Source organism: Rhinopithecus bieti, unplaced genomic scaffold (assembly GCF_001698545.2).
Source record: "Rhinopithecus bieti isolate Rb0 unplaced genomic scaffold, ASM169854v2 scaffold_37314, whole genome shotgun sequence".
In the NCBI taxonomy this organism is placed as follows: domain Eukaryota; kingdom Metazoa; phylum Chordata; class Mammalia; order Primates; family Cercopithecidae; genus Rhinopithecus; species Rhinopithecus bieti.
In genome coordinates, this window is record NW_016816196.1 from 1,809,724 (window position 1) to 1,822,495 (window position 12,772).

The 12,772-nt window shown below is 38.4% G+C and overlaps 1 protein-coding gene across 1 annotated transcript; it reads right to left on the reverse strand.

The window, feature by feature from the left end:
* Positions 1-3,616: 3,616 nt before the first annotated feature.
* Positions 3,617-12,349, reverse strand: G6PC2 (glucose-6-phosphatase catalytic subunit 2). The gene is made up of 4 exons (XM_017854494.1): positions 12,040-12,349; positions 11,050-11,159; positions 8,961-9,072; positions 3,617-6,046 (listed from the first exon to the last, which is right to left on the reverse strand). Exons 1-4 carry the CDS (start codon positions 12,255-12,257, stop codon positions 6,022-6,024), a joined length of 465 nt encoding a protein of 154 aa, XP_017709983.1. The 5' UTR covers positions 12,258-12,349; the 3' UTR covers positions 3,617-6,021.
* Between the last annotated feature and the right edge of the window lie 423 nt (positions 12,350-12,772).

A 12,772-nucleotide genomic window follows, 5' to 3' on the forward strand; every position in this document is an offset into this window, starting at 1 on the left:
GGCAGCGCATCAGCGTTCCAAAGCTAAGAGAATAAGATACACACACACACACACACACACACACACACACACACCCCTCCAAAACTCAGACAGAAACATATATTTTTCCTTTGTTAAGTCAATGCAGTTTTCACCTAGAAATATAGCAAGAGCTCTACCATTTTTTTTATTTGAACAATTGTTAAAAAAGGAATGATTATATAGAAATGTTTTTGATGCAGAATTACTGAGCCTGGAGGCATGGGGCGGGGGCGGGTGGAAGATAATGCCCATCTTCCATTAGCAGCAGGATGTATGTATGAGCACAGAGGACAATCCGGTCCATGCTGTTCGTCAGACAAAGCCTGAATCCTGGAAAAAGCCAACTCTTTGAACAGGAATTAGAGTGTGATCGGCTCAGTTGATGCACAGGGGTAGGTGAGTGCGAGAGGAGAGAAGCTCTTCTTCGTCTTCGGTAGCGCTGGGTTTCTTTTCCAGGCACACATATGACCTGCTCCCCCTGCAGCGCACCCTGATCCTCCCAGGGAAGCCGCTTCAGTTTCCACTTGGCCAGCGCCGGAAACGGGCTGCTGTGCTGGCAGCGCCTCCCTCCCTCCCCGTGGCTTCCCGCGTGTGTCAGGAGTCCCGCTCCGCGGGACCGCAGCTGCTGCCTTCACTCATTACCTGCCCCTGTCCTGACAGCTCCTTCAGAACATATTGTTCTTTGGGGAAATACCATGGTTTTTGAACTGAGGACAGATTCTCTTCAGAAATCAAACGGCAAAACATTAGAAAAAAGAAAAACGCTAAGAAATTTAAAATTCAAAACAGAGGACAATCGGTTTTATGCTAACCTTTATAACCTTAATCTTTGAAGCTTCTTCCCTCCTTTAGAGCAATTACTTCTATGCTGCCAAAAGAAATGAGAAGTGATTTCATCTGAGTCATTACTGTGATCTCCCTCAAAGGATAGCAGATAGTAATTAGTACTCCACACCAAACCTGCCTCAAATTTGACATAAACTGCATTTGTACTTTACAGAGCTGAAAAGAAAGCACTTCTAAGTCTTAGAATCTTCTCATGAATTTCTGTCATTTGGCAGAAGTTTCTGGAGTCGTTGCTTCTTATAGATCTTTTCTACTGTTAACTTAAAAAAAAACAGACTTTTAACAATTGGCAAATGGCACCACATTACCTTCAGAGTGAAACACCATCTGAAAGCATTCGAAGTAAGGAGAGGGGAAAAGCTAGACTCCCATTTTAGTTTCCTGGTAATATTGAGATCTAGGAATTCATCCTGGAAGTTATTTGCTATTTCCAAAGTGGCCAGGACAGCCCATCAATGAGGGCAAAATCCTCAGGGGTAACTGGACACAAGTGGTCCTTTTTGGAAGAGTTTCTAAATAGCCACAGACGTACAGGTGTTGGGCATTCATGTATGCTGGAACCAGAAAAGCAGGGAGGCTTCGTCAGAAAGCCATCCAGCCATCCAGAATGTGGTCATGGACTGGGTAAAGCTCCCCCCAGGTACTGTGGCCCTTAGAGGGTTTCCGGAACATGGTTCAGGGAGGGCAAACCCAGACTCTCTGATTCCAGGCAGCAGAGCTGAGAGTTCAGGGACACCAACGCGGCTAGAGCTCACAGGAGAGAGTGAGAGAGAAGGGAGCTGCAGAGAGAGAATCCAGGTCTGCAGAGGATCCCTTTGGAAAATGCAGCAATATCTGTTAACTTCTTAGAGTCGTTAAGGCTGATTCATGTTGTCTCACAGGAACACGGCACAAGTGACAATATACAAAATACTTCGGTTTTATTTTCAAGGAAAAGCAATGTGAGACTTGATTTGTGCTGCCCAATTCAGTAGCCACTAGACACACATGGCTATTTAAATGTAAATTAATTAAAAGTAAATGAAAGTTAAAAATGCATTTCATTTTTCATTTCGCAGTGGCTCACGCCTGTAATCCCAGCACTTTGGGAGGCCGAGGCGGGTGGATCACAAGGTCAGGAGATCGAGACTATCCTGGCAAACACGGAGAAACCCTGTCTCTACTAAAAATACAAAAAATTTAGCTGGGCGTGGTGGCGGGCGCCTGTAGTCCCAGCTACTCGGGATGCTGATGGCATGAACCCAGGAGTGGGAGCTTGCAGTGAGCTGAGATTGCGCCACTGAACTCCAGCCTGGGCGACAGAGCAAGACTCCATCTCAAAAAAAAAAAATGCATTTCCTCAGTTGCATCATCTACATTTCAAGAGCTCAATAAACATCTGTGGCCAGTGGCTACTACATTGGACAGCACAGAGAACATCTCCAGCACTGTAAAAAGTTCAGCTGAAGAGTGCTGGAATATACAGTTTTAAAATACTTAAGAAAAGAATATCATTTTTAGAACCAAGTCTTTTGACTTTCTCACACCAAGATTTTGTATGTGTGTACCAATTTGATCTTGAATTTATTTTAAAAATTTGAAAAAATGTAAAGCATTTCAAGATATGACTTTTAGTATCAAGGACATCTTATAACAATTCTTTTAATCACCATCTGTTGTGTAATGAAATATGTCTAAAGAAGGCACCAACTTAACCTTCTTAGGCAGATGTCCAATCAATAGGTTGTCAAAGGAAAGGCACTAATATTCTTCCTGATAGCTAGTTTCAGCAATAATAAATTATTTTGCATTTCTTTCCAAATGTAGGTTTGATTGGACAGTTTCTTGAATCACTTGTCTAGATTTTCTCACCCTAAAAGCTCATGGTATTGACATTTTTCTCCTGAATATGTAGATATGTAGACATTTTGAATATATGGTTATAATAACAGTGTTTAATGAGCTCAATTCCACTTACTTCTGACAAATAAATTGGAAACAGAAGAGCCTTTTCCATCATTATTAAGGGCAGGCATTTTCTCCAAGGCTATGAAAAACGGTTCATCTTGCTGCCTAAGCAGTTTCAATTGCAGAAGCAATTTACCACCATATGGATCCCTCCAGGAGACTTCAACTAGAATAAAGAGGGAAATCTACTCACATGGGGACTCTGGAGCTTTATGGAAGATAGGGGCAGAGTTCTTGGGGATTAATTATAGAAAACAAGCCCACACCTCATCCCAATCCCCCTCTGAGGGTAATGTGTTGCCCAACGGACAGCACCGTGGGGTGGCTGAAGATAGCTTCTCCATGGAAATGGAGAAGGGATTTATGGTAGAGTCAATCATTGCAGCAGAATTCCCAGGCTATGAATGCCACAGTTACCCCAGGCCTTGGTGAAAGCTGAGATTGTACTAGGATGGAGGGGATGTACCAGAATCCTTCAAGACTAACATTATTTTATGTGAAATTTGACAAAGGGCTTTTAAACAGGAATGAGATCTCTGACATGTGGAAGATGTAATGACACAAATGCATCATGAAATGTGAAGGCATCTAAAGGTACAACATGGTGGGGCATAGGGTGGGACTGAACCAATGAACAAGGGTCATCACCTGAAGAATCATTCTTCTCTACTTCTTTCATCCCAAGTGTCCCAACAACATGAGACAAATTTCATTCTTAAGCTATTCTTTCTTAATCCCTCAGGTTTTTGCTTTGGAATCACTGAACCACTAATATCAACTTCAGTTCAGTTACCTTTTAGAAAGTTCAGTTACCTTTTAGAAAGTTCAGTTGCCTTTTATAAAGAAAGCTATTAAGTGTGTTTTGTAAAAGCAATGACATATACTCTGCACATATACTTGGAAAGGGGTAATTAATACTTTGATTTTTTGAGGTTTGTTATACTCAGCTACTATCTTGTTAAACAGTCACTTCAACTGTCTTATTTTCGTTAATATTCATAGAGTATTTAATATGTCATCTAAAATAATTAATGTATTGATATTCTGAGAAGAGTTACATAAAACATTGTGGGGGATTACTAAGATATCTAGTAAAATCTGCCTCAAAATCCTTGTACTTGATTGAAATGACACAATTATCAACTTAAAGTCCAGCATTCCTAGATTCAATGAGGAAAAAACACCCTTACTGAGAAATTGTTAATATAATATTAATAGTCCATCAATAATAATTTTCTAAATAATTTTCTAAAACAAAGCTATAAATTGTCATCACAGTTCAGTATACATACTGACTAATCCAGTTAACAGATGCAAGCGTTTAATAGTTGGCCTGGGTTGGAGCACAACTTTGAGGAAGGCACCTAATTTCTCCGGTTTTGAAAGACTGGCTCCTAAAAATAAACTATGCAGATGTCATAGTGAAGAGATAAGTCTTTGGGGGTTGAATAATGTTCTATTAGAGTAAGTTCAGCAGAATTTATTGAAGTATTGATGAGCACTACTATAAAACAGAGACCAGAAGTGAAGTAGAGGTTCAAGTCCATACAGTAGCCTGGCCTGTTCTGTCACCCCTGGACCCATGTGTATATATATCTGGAGCCATCGTTGGCCCCACCTAGACCCTGCATGTATGTGTGGGGTGTAAGTCAAAGAGAATGCAGTCTTTCAATGTCATTTCTGAAAAGGTAGCTGATTTACATGGCAGTCATCATAGAATCTAAATGAAAGCATTCATTCTTACTGATTTTTGCCTTTTGTAAATGAAGAAACAAAAGACAGTGTAGGCCAATTACTAATACAATGGCTCAAGCCTGCAATCCCAGCATTGTGGGAGGCTGAGATGGGTAGATCACTGGAGGCCAGGAGTTCAAGACCAGCCTGGGCAAATATTTAGACGCTGGTTCTAAAAAAAATACTCAAAAATTAGCCAGGCATGGTGGTGCACACCTGTAGTCTTAGCTAATTGGGAGGCTGAGGAGGGAGGATCACTTGAGCCAGGAATTGAGGCTGCAGTGAGCCATTATCCACCACTGCACTCCAGCCTGGGCAACAGAGCAAGTCCCTGGCTCCACAAAGGAAAAACAACAACAACCAAAAAAGCATGTGCATGTGCGTACACTCAAACACACAGTGCAATAGGGATATGTGTCAGAAGCCTTGGGTTCTAATTCCTGCTCTGAAGATGATGTGACTCCAGGCAAGTTCTTTTACCTAAATAGGCTTCCACTTCCTCAACTGAAAACTGAGATTGGATATGGCTGTGTTCCCCACTAAAATGCCAACAGGAATCAGATGCAGCCTGGCCTTAAGAAGATAAAGGAATCATACTGGGGTTCCTCCTGGGATGCTGAAGACTGTGAGAAAATGGAGAGTCCTTGCCTCCTACTGGGGACTGTTAGTATGCAGCTTTGGTCAGTTGTCTCTAGCTGGGAATGCAGGCTCTGTGTTGTCATACTATCAGATTTTTCAAAAAACTACACAACTTCTGATTTTTATGTCAAATATTCTTGTTTTAAATATTGTTAACTGAAGAATTGAAAAAAAAAAAAAAAAAAGGCCAGTGCAAAGGCCAAACTAAACATCTCTATGGGGAATGGGGCCTCTGCTGCTATTCTGTGACGTTGGATTACAAGCTTCTGGTCTGTGCCTACTCTGTGGCTCTACTGGTGGATGGAGAAGGGTGATCTGTGACACTGAGCACTAACTCTAGGCACGACTCTACTGAATCTTCTTTCCGTTTTGTTTCGTTAACATATGAACACAGTAGGGAATGAAAGGAACCACAGTTAGGGGAATGGATGCACTTTTACAAAAAGACAGAACATAAAATAAATGCTCTTCCTGAGTCGGGATCTGGAAGAAATGGTAGAGCTGCAGTGTGGTCAATGAGGTCAAGGCACAGAGCAACCGGAAACTCAGCGTGTAGCTATTTCCACCTCGGCAGTTCAGGAGGAACATCTCCGAGTTGACTGCAAAGCCCAAGCCAAAGAGGACCCCGAGGTTTCTCACGAGTCCAGCAAAAGGCATGGTGTCAATGTGGATCCAGTCGGGGTTGGCACACCACTTTTTGGCTATGGGCACGGACCACAGTAGGTCAATGTTGAGCAGTCTAAGAAGCAAGTAAAAGTCAAGTGCAAACAGGAGGAGGAGAGATTGGTCTTCAGGTATGTGCCCAGGCTGGCCGTTTGGATGCCTGGAGTGTGTTCAAAGGCCTCTGCCACCAGCATGCCTGAGGATTGGAGAGAGACACTGACGATGACTGTGTGCCCTTGAGCCCCTCGAGGATCATTCCTCTCTGCGTTAAAGAATTTGCCACGTTTTCAACGACAAGGTGCTTTAGACACAGAGGTTCTATCCATTTTCTAAAGACTTTTTTAGGCAGTAACTAAAAATGCAAGTTTGCCCACGGTGTTTTCATTATTCATACTAGTCCAGAAGGATTGTTCTGGAGTTGGTGGCACTGACTGACAACCCACTTTTTAGACAGCACTGATCTAGGTACTTGCAATTAACATTTCAATTGCCATAGCCAATTAACCTTTGAAAGGTAACGTGGTGCTGAACAGTGGAAACTAAGTCATGGTGAACACTGCTTCAGGAATACAAAGCAGCTACTAAACGAAGTCCGTAATCATGTAATAGTCACTTCACATGTTTCAGAGAGAATAGCACAGTGTGCAGGTCTCAGAGTCATTAAGTTCCCCGACACAAGACTCAAGCACACTGTTTGAAGTGATGGTTTGGGAGTTAGCTCTAATTTCACTTCAGAAAAGTCCATCTCATGAAGCAATTTGTGCATTTATGCCACTGAGACTGTGCCACTTTGTACATGGAGGCTATGAGAGGTGTGTTTCACCACATCAGCTCCCAGGGTAGCATTTAGTATCAGTGACTTCACAGAATTACCTCTGAAATTGGAAAGTTGATTACCGGGGAGAATCTGATACCCTTAAACAAATGAAGCTAAAGCTTTCAAAGGACACAACTAAGGATAAGTGATCCTATTTACCACCAATTACTCCAGGAATAACTTGATGAGGAAAATGTGTTGCTGTGAATACTCTGGAGATGCAGACACTGATTTGAATCAACCAAAAAACACTCCAAAGAAATGACCAGGTCAGTCTACGATGGAAGAATAGATACAAGCGTAAAAAGCAAAGAAACTGTATCACTCCTAAAATTAGAGGGGGTGACATCAGATGATCCTTCTCAGAAGAATCTTCTAACTGTGACATAGCATCATGATTCTAGAATCTTTTTTTCAAAACGTTGTTTCCACATACTCCATAGGATTTGAAAAGTTTTAACAGAGATTTCTACATTTCTCAATGCATTAAATTTAACCAGTGCTATATGCTGAGATTTAATAAATGTTGAAAAGGAAGTCAATTTGACATCTATGAAATAAGAATAATTGTTTTAATGGAATAGGAGAAATTCAAGTTTGGGGGAATTACTAATACCCAGATTGATCAAGAATGAACCATATATATTTTCACACCCTGCCCTATGTGCCTCCTCTCTCAACCTTTCTTTGCTTGAGGAAAACTCAGTAGAAAAGCAGCTACCATCCAGATGAAAAGCACATGAGCATTCCATCTGAGGCAAATTTTCATTAGGTTTAATTTTGCGGATGTTCAAAAGTCCTTGTTTCTTGTTTTTTTGTTTTTTTGTTTTGTTTTGTTTTTGAGACACAGAAAATAGAGAACAGGGGAATTGACCTATAGGTTGTATGCTTTGGATTAGAAACAGCAATGCACAAAAAACACAAAAAATATTAAAATCCAAGCAATGCATGTCATTGAAAAAAAAAAAGTGTTAGCAGGATTGAGTTCCAGGAATCCTTGAATGGTTTATCCCTGATAATCAGACTGAAATTTGGTTATATAAATGCTAAGGAACACAGAGAAATGAGGCTTTGAAAGAAGTAAGCAGGATATCAGTGTGGAAGAAGAATAAACAAGAATGTAATGTAAAAGTAAGAAGCACACACTCAGTAAAATTTTATAGATGAAGAAAATACTGCAGTTATAAAATTAAAAGGAGTTATGAGAATGTTTTTCTTAGAAGAAACATATTTTTTCAGGTTTGATCATTGGAGGCAGGAATATAGTATAGATAAAGGGTGAAACTGACCTGGATTCCTACTTTGAAAATTGTCTGTGAATAGAAAATGCTAACTTTTTTACATTATAACACCTTTTTACTATTGTTGTTTTGGGTTGGGTAATAAATACATTAAGGCATACAGGTCACAGTCTCATTAGGATAAACTTTTAAGATACCAAAATTTCTTTGTTGTTTGTTTTTTATATTATCCAATACTAATCTAAAAAGTGGAATATGTGATAGATCTTGAAATTTTTTTATTTTAGAAAACTTTTTAATCATGGTATATGTTATAGTATTTTTTTAAGGTTAACTTGCAAATCTAATTTCAAGTTGCCTAATTTATGGCTAAATTGGTACTCAGGATTGTTTTAATGACAAAGTATTTCAGGAAAGAAAAGAAGGAAACAACCCAATTTCTAAACAACTGTGAGTAACCTTAAAGTTCTAGACCTTTCTAAACATTAAGAAACCTATTAACATTAAATCTACTAACATTCAAATTTAAGTTTGCTTCTAGAATGTTTTTAATTAAAAAGTTTGTGTATTCTTTAGAGCTGGAATATATGTTACTGAAATCAAAAGCATTGGCTATTCAAAGAAGGAAGCATAATTTTACTAAATAAACTGATGCAGTCAAGGAGAATGATGTTTCTCAAAACTTCCTGTTAATTTTAAAGCAAGGGAATGTGCATGCAAAAATGTTTCCTCATGCTGTATAATTTTAGATGACGTATTTATGAGTTATCAAAATAATTATTGCATTTTGGAAACCCAGAGGCACATTTAGTAAGTCTTTAATCAGTTAAACATTTCCAACTTGAAAAGCGGAAATAGCTATGAGCTAATTAGGCTATTATCTTAAAGGAAAATATTAGTTTTCTATTCATTTTGTTATTTTGTCTATGAAAGAATAGAATAAGCACATTTTATTCATTGACTAAAACTGCACTAAAATTAATTTTTAGATGAGACTTTCTGTATTAAAAACTGTTGTATTCCAGTGTTACAGAAACTGCAACAAGGCTGACCTGTGCAGAGTGATAGAGAACTTATCCATGCCACAGATAGTGTGGCTCAGGGCAGCGGTTACCATGACATACCAGACACAGGATGAACCCATTGCATGGCCAGATGGACTTCCTGCAACAACAAAGTGTCCGTCCATTTGAAAAGTGGTTAACTATCAAGATAAGAAATGAATAATAGGATAGCATATTCACCAAGAAAATTATGAGTAACGCAGAAAAAAAACACAAGACACAGGCTATATGTAATGTTTAGAAGTGGGTAGAAATAAGAAAAATTGAGTTAAATTGAGCCTGAGAAACACTGTCTCAAAAATTTTTTTCCCTGATTTTCAGGTTCATTCAATTCCAGAAATCAATATACTCAAGGCTCATTAAGAACTCAGTCTGTTGCACCCAAATCTGCCACAACCCTACTAATTCTTCAATATTTAATTGTTTTAATTGACAAGAAAAAGTATTAGGTTAATGCAAAAGTAACTGCGGTTTTTGCCGTTGAAAGTAATGGCAAAACCGCAATTACTTTTGCACCACCCTAATGCTTGTATTCGATCTTCAATTGGCTTATTTTCCTTGGGCTGAGAAGTCAAACTCTAAAGGATATCATTGCTATGCCTGTGATTTGCTGATTGATTTATAAATGACTGCTGTGTACTAGCAGTTACTTCTCTGCCTATCTTGTGGCCACTGCAGTGAGAATCTTTGTTTTAAAATAGAGGATGAGGAGAAGCCGTAAAGAGGGCATTAATCCTAGCAGAAAAAGCCTGCAGACAGTAGCCTTTCTACTTCCAGAATGCCTTTTCCATGCTACTGAATTTTTTATTAATCACTTTACTTAAATGTCCTCCCCGATTTTTCACCTAGTAATTTATTCAAATTAAATACCTGTCTCTTATTTGTTAAACAAAGGCAGACCTATTTCTTATCTGCAGAAAATTTCAGAGCCTTTTAAAAACTATGCCTAAATGAATTGGACATCTCCCAGAGAGATGCAGTCTTTCTTTATTTTCTCTCTCTCTTTCCAGAAAATGTCTTATAAGGTGGAACACATGCCAGAAAGGGCTGGAATTGACCACGATAACATTTCAGTGGTCTCAAATGTTATCCATCCAACCATTCATCCATTTATCACACTTTGGTTTCACAAAGATAAAATATGCATCATCCCTCCCCTGATGGAATGCCCAGTCTAGGCGATCGGATATATAAATAATTAGTTATATCATTTAGTGTAAAAAGCGATATAACAGATGTATGTATACTTTTATGTGAACAAAAGAGACATATTCAGAAAACTCATTAGGAATTTACACATTCTCTACTACCCTTAACTCTACTCAGAGTTAGTTTCGAAGGATGTCAATTGGCAAGAATGTTATGCTATGTAAAATGATGAGGTACAATATAACACATTCCTATAAATTAAAATATGTACTTTTAAATATATGTTTCAAAAAACTTTTAAAACAGGCTTATAATCAACTATCACAATAAAGATTTTATACTCATACAGAATCTTAATTAGAATAAAAAAGAAGTGGCCCAAGAAGCCTACTTGTGTACAGAGAAAAAAAATACGTTTTAAAGAGATTGTTCTAGGATTAGAAATAGTCTTTACTGGCTATAGTAACATTGAGAAGTCCTTACCTTTCTTATAGAAGACTTGTCTACTCCCTCATTCATGAGATTCTCAGAAGACCTATAATAACTTTGAAAGTTGCTTAGCAGCAGATAAACCAACATTTCTAAGATCTTAGTCTAGTTCCTTGATAATTTGTTCTAGTTAACTGTTTCTTGTTTTAGTATCAAGCCATTACATTCTTCTGAAAAGTAAACACTAAATATTTAATCATTTGGGGAGTTTTCTCCCAATCTACCCTTTCATAAATAACAAAATGGAATTTGAGGTGTCTTTTTTTTTTTTTTTGCTTTGCTTTCTCATTAGTAATTTTGATTATTATGAAGTTTTAGCGTCCTCACTCATGAGATTTTCTTTACTACCATATATAATATCAGTTACTAGATGATAACCCTGTGTAATGATTCTCTATTGGAAGATCTTCAGTAACTGGAGGCTCCCATAATAGCTTACCTGGACCTGTTTCGCATGTAGTAGGGAACTGTTCAAGGCATGGACTTGAGTGATTTGGGTAAATCTGAGTTTCCTGGACCCACCAGTAAGGTAGATGACCAAATAATATCCTGTATTTAAAGAATTATAAACATGCATATATATTTAAATACACAGCTATTATTTAATTGGAGATTAGCAATTCTTTCCTATAAAACATGACTCAAGCACAGGGTTAACTGTGAAAGTTCATGATTAAGAGACTTTGAAAATACTTAGGTCCTGGTCTCTCACACATTATTAAAGGTGGTAGTCATTTGGGATTTTGGCACCCTGGTTTCCCACTAACATGGGGGCTTTTTTCCCTTGCAGGGAATGTCTTATGGGTGCTTTGGATACTTAGATTGGAAATATCAAAATGGTCTCTGGAATTATCAATGTGTTCATTATCATGCTGCTCATTTAAGTAATTCTTAATAACAGAATATGTGTTACAGGGGCATGGGAATTACTTATAAGTCATTAAAGAAAACATTTCTGGCCCGGCGCGGTGGCTCACTCCTGTAATCCCAGCACTTTGGGAGGCTGAAGCCAGTGGATTACTTGAGGTCAGGAGTTACAGACCAGCCTGACTAACATGGAGAAACCCTGTCTCTACTGAAAAGACACAATTAGCCTGGTGTGGTGGCACATGCCTGTAATCCCAGCTACTCAGGAGGCTGAGGCAGGAGAATTGCTTGAACCTGGGAGGCAGAGGTTGCAGTGAGCTGAGATCGCGCCATTGCACTCCAGCCTGGGCAACAAGAGAGAAACTCCGTCTCAAAAAAAAAAAAAGGTATACATTTCTGTGCTTTTTAAAAGTTCTACTTATGAATCTGGTGTTTCAAGTTAACTGGTATGTTTGAAAGATTTCCCAAGAGAAACAATATACATCTGAAATGTGATCATTATGCCAAAGCCACAAATATAAGGATAAATCTTAGGAAAAATGAAATAAAACAGAAATTTTACCATTTAAATATAAGATTGAACCAATCCCCAATGACTGCTACCCATATCATCTTGGTTCCAACTGTCTGATTAAGTGGAAACCAAAGTGGAAAATAAATGAAAAACATATTCCGGGGGTCTCCAATATTGGACATAAAATGTAGAAAATTGTAGTAAGCTCGGTAGTCCTTCTGCGAATGATGAATTATGAGTACTCCATTCCTGTGAAGGAAATCCATCTTGAAAAAGAGGCAATTCTAAACATAGAGCACTTGGGGCTGAAGTGCTCTGATTCCCATCGTTTTTGTACTATGCCTTTGTGGCGTGTTGAGCCATTACTGCAACATGTGATGCTGACCATCCGTGGAGAGGGCACACCAGCCCTCCTCTGCTGAAAAGCTTATCTATTTATGATTTTAATTGATGGCAAAGAGTGAAGTACATGCTTATCTGTGGCAATTTGAGGGGGAAATTCAGATAGAAATACAATGAATTTCTTATGCAACCTCCCTTTTGTGTAAACAGTTGAATCTTGTTTGTTTGAAATTTTTTGTACAGTTCATTTCCTCCAAAGTCAGACATTAGCAATTTCTATATTTGGTGAAAAGACTTTGCAAATAATTATTGCATGTCGAATAGCCCATAAAGTGCTGCATTTGAATTTAAGATAGGCTGTGGCTCTCTATTTTATTGGGTCTTTGAGGAAAATGGTTGAATAAATACCTGAGTATGAAAAATATATGATATGACAGAT

Coding starts and splice junctions, on each gene's coding strand:
- G6PC2 (XM_017854494.1), bottom strand. CDS start 12,257: ATGGATTTCCTTCACAGGAATGGAGTACTCATAATTCATCATTCGCAG. Junction 11,160..12,039: donor TTCAATCTTATATTTAAATG/GTAAAATTTCTG, acceptor CTTTAAATACAG/GATATTATTTGGTCATCTAC. Junction 6,047..8,960: donor TTCTCTATCACTCTGCACAG/GTCAGCCTTGTT, acceptor TCCAATCCTCAG/GCATGCTGGTGGCAGAGGCC.